Below are 4,097 nucleotides of genomic sequence, written 5' to 3' on the forward strand. Positions count from 1 at the left end.
ACTTTCTTGTTCCTCCTTCACAGGCCCTGTACCGACGTGAGCTCGCCTACCGTAACAACAACAACAACAACTACAACAACAACCACAATAATAGTAGCTCAAGAAATGGTGAGCTTGACCCTGAGGTCACCCTCCAGTTCCTCAAGTCAGCCATCTACTACTTCCTCACTGACAAGGACAACTCGAAGGGCCACCTGCGCGCCATCGAGAGCATTCTGGGGTATTCTGACAGTGAGAGACACAACATTGACAAAGTGGTCAAGTAGAGAGAGGGGATAGGGGGGGATGGGGGGAGGGAGATGGGGAGGGGGGAGGAGAGGGAGGTGGGAAGAGGAGAGGATGGGATCAAATTAATGAGGGATGGGTTGGTATTAGGAGTTTTGAATATTGATTGATAAAATTCTCATCAGTTTTATGACTGTAATTATTTTTATTATTATTATGAAAATGACATTATTATCATCTTTATTATTATCATTGTTATTCTATTTCTCATTGTCAATATTTTTACTATCATTATCTTGATTATTCCTACATTTAGAAGTAGGATTGAATATTTAGAAGTTTTCTGTATAGTTTTATTTATATAATTTTTTGTTTCTTATTTTTCAATTGATGAGTACTTTTGAATTGTGTACATCGATTCATTGTTAGGTTATTATGATTTTACAGAGAAGCATTTAGGATGCATTGATTGTGAAGTAAATATATGAAGAACCATGTTATTTATTGAGTGTATGTGCTGGACACAAAACTCTTGCTAAATCAAAATTAACAAGAAAAGGAGAAATACAGATTGATGAAGAGAGGTAGAGTGAGAAAAGGTGCCATAAATTGACGGCAAAACCTCTCTCTCCTTTCCGCCGATGCAAGATTAGTGGTTTATGAATTTATAAACATTCTTTTTTAAATATATATTGGGGCCTTAATGTAGTCTGATAAGGTGGACTGAAAATTTGGATAAAAATTGATACTGGATTGGTAGCTTTTGTTTTCTTTTAACTCTCTCTCGCTCTCTCTCTCTCTCTTTTCTTTTTTGTGTGTCATTTGATAATTTGGAAATATGGTTAGATTGATAGAAAATTTTTCTGAAAGATGAACTATAAGATTTTTTTTTTAAATATGATATTAAATGAAAGAGAACTGTGCTTCTGCTGATGATTGTAAATTTTAGATGAAAGATGGATATTTTTTTAAGAAAGCTGTGTATTTATCTTTCCATTGGTGTTGTATCCCTGCTAGTCTGTTCAAGGCTGATGAATGTTCATATTGTATATTTCGCTTATTGTGTGTTGTTCATTTTTATTGCTGTTTTATTTATTTATTTATCTTTTTTAATCAAAATAAAGGTCTCACCCAAAGTCATCATCTGTGAAAACACTCTCAAGATAGCCTCATAAACTCGCATGAAAAGGCATTGGGCACGTTGTCATTCATTTTTCTAGAGAGTCTGATTATGTTGTATATAGATTTTTGTAATTTTTTTTTATTTTTTTTATTTTTTTTTTTTTTTGCAGCTCTTCACGAAAATGTGAGTCATGTATTGACATTTTTTTTTCCACTCAGGAGAATACAACAAATTTAATGTATGAATGTCCCAGAACAATTTTATTTTTTATTTATTTTTTATATATCCTATATAATGGGTTTGTGAGAGTATTGTTCTTTAGGTGTAGTGATTCAGAAGTGACATATACTGATTTTGTAATGACGAAGAAGGATTCCAGAAGAGGGATGAACAATGGTTGTATTCTTGTAGTTGTAAAACACATACAGTAGTTGTTATGTACATTCTATCCAACTTATTTTCTTGTGTTTTTGTTTTGTTTTTTCTGCCTAGACACACAAGTGAGTGCGTTCACCTTGGGAATGAGTGACATGCTGCTACTATTGCTACTACTACTCTTAATACCAAAAAAACAGCTTTAGAGAGACAGCATAAAGGGTCTTGAATTTAGTGCGCTCGTCATTTTCATGATGTAATGTAGTCATTTACATACTCTCACACACACACACACACACACACACACACATACACACATAATCACACACACACACACACATACACACACACCAGACTCCAAAGTTGATATATTACATAGGTTTTGTTATCCTGTAGTTGTTAAATTGGTACTATGTATATAGCCTAATGTTTGGGGAAATTTTTTTTTTTTCTCTCTTCTTTTTTTTCTGATGTGATTATTTTTAAAAAAAATTTTGGAGAGCAATTTGTTTCATGAAAATATAGTCATTTCTTCCTAAGATATATATATGCTTCACTATCTCAATATCATTAGTTGTTTTACCTCTATATTCGTGTTTCACCATTTTTAATGTAACGCCTTGGCAGTGAATGTGATATAAAGGGAGTCTTATTAATGCTTCATGATTTGTTAAGAAGTCCTATTTGTGAGCAAGGGCTGGTTTAAAGATATATTATCTTAAATAAAATTATTCAGATTATAAGAGGTGTTTCTTTTCATTCCTTTGCACGCTATACAAAGGAGAAAAATTATTCACTGATGTCAAGTATCAGGGATCCTACGGTAGTCATATTCACAAGGACTTTAGCACATATTTTATGTTGTTCTTCTCCAGAAAAATACCCTTGTTATTATATTAAGTGAAAATTTCATTGATATCTTATTACTCAGTTTTGAATGAATATGGATACTGCATAAAATTGCATTTACAAACTGTAACTGGTCATCAGTTCAATAAGATATTCTATTGTTATATCTTTGATTTTTTCATTTTCCCCCACCAAATCCCATGCCCATTTTTGATATGGGACTTAGAAAATGGAAACTGAGGTTCAATGTTGGGGATCTTAGGTAAACTTAGGGTGCAAGGTAGACAACCAGGATGTGTGTTTTCCTTTATTAAAGAGTAATGATGTTGGAGTGAGGCTGTTCCTCCAATGACATGCAGACTCGCCGCACGGAGTTTGCATGTCATCTCCTACAGTGTAAGAGCCGTGGTGAAAGGATAAAAAGGCTGACTTTGTACCAGTCCTGAACGGCCTGAGTGAACCATGGGCACGGCATTCCGCTGTTTTAGTTGTATTGCCCTTACCCCTCAAGGGGACCCTGAGGGGTGGACTGTTTATTTCCCCAACATAGTCAAGGCTTCCCATGGCCAGTAATGGAGATGTAATACACTTATTAGGGGCAATGAGGCTTGCCCCTTCATCACATAGTCCCACCAATTCAAACTCTCCTGGCTCCCCGACCCTAGGCTCTCTTTTGACCACGACTCTGAACACTGCAACTACTACCCACCCCTCAATGCCTACTAGTACATTATCCACCCAAGTTGAGACAATCTCCATGAGACATTCCTACTCTCCCAACTTCCTCAACTTCATCACCTCTACCTTCACTACCTTCATCAATCACCCCATCCTCCTTCATTACTACCTTACAGCCTTATTCTTCCCCTCTCCATAATACAACCCTCGCAACGATACTCCCTCTTCCACACGTCCCCGTCCTTCTACCACCCTCAACTCTACAAATATCTTAAATACTCTATTTAGCCCAGCCAAATGGGACCGATTTATCGTGATCCCCCCTACAGCTCCTTACTCAGGCAGCACTCTCTTTCAGCAATGTCTCCAAGAGCAAGTGGGCAGAGTCCCCTTCTGTACACGACGCGATTGTTCCCATCTCGTAACAGTCAGATCTGAAACTGAAGCTATAGCATTATCAAATGTAACTGATCCCTCTGTCAACCCCATTCCTGCAGAACCTCATCCAACTCTTAATATATGTACCGGAACTGTCTCTATCTCCCCAGAAAACTGCCCTATGGATGCCGATTGGTCAGATTGTGGAGAAGACTTACTCGCCTGCCTCAAGGGCCGTGGTGTGATATCAGTACAGTGCTACTCCATTCCCCCAAGAGATCATCGAAAGAAACCCACCAACATTGCCAAAATTACTTTCCGTAGACATGACCTACCCTTTCATTTCTACATTGGTGGATAATCCCTCCCTGCTCGACCATACCAACCTCCTCCCCGTCAATGTCAAAACTGTTGGCGTTATGGACATCCTGCCAAACACTGTCGTTCCATAGCCCGATGTCCCCTATGT

At 37.5% G+C, this 4,097-nt stretch overlaps 1 protein-coding gene across 5 annotated transcripts in view; it reads left to right on the top strand.

Moving 5' to 3' along the window:
• Window positions 1-2,463, top strand: part of qtc (quick-to-court) — a gene marked incomplete at its 5' end in the record, with an annotated part of 44,952 nt that extends 42,489 nt beyond the window's left edge. For all 5 annotated transcript variants that reach the window (XM_070127132.1, XM_070127135.1, XM_070127136.1 and 2 more), the window contains 1 exon segment: window positions 24-2,463. In XM_070127132.1, coding sequence (XP_069983233.1) covers window positions 24-266 — 243 coding nt within the window.
• Window positions 2,464-4,097: the final 1,634 nt, after the last annotated feature.

This window comes from Penaeus vannamei, chromosome 11 (genome assembly GCF_042767895.1).
Source record: "Penaeus vannamei isolate JL-2024 chromosome 11, ASM4276789v1, whole genome shotgun sequence".
Taxonomy (NCBI): Eukaryota; Metazoa; Arthropoda; class Malacostraca; order Decapoda; family Penaeidae; genus Penaeus; species Penaeus vannamei.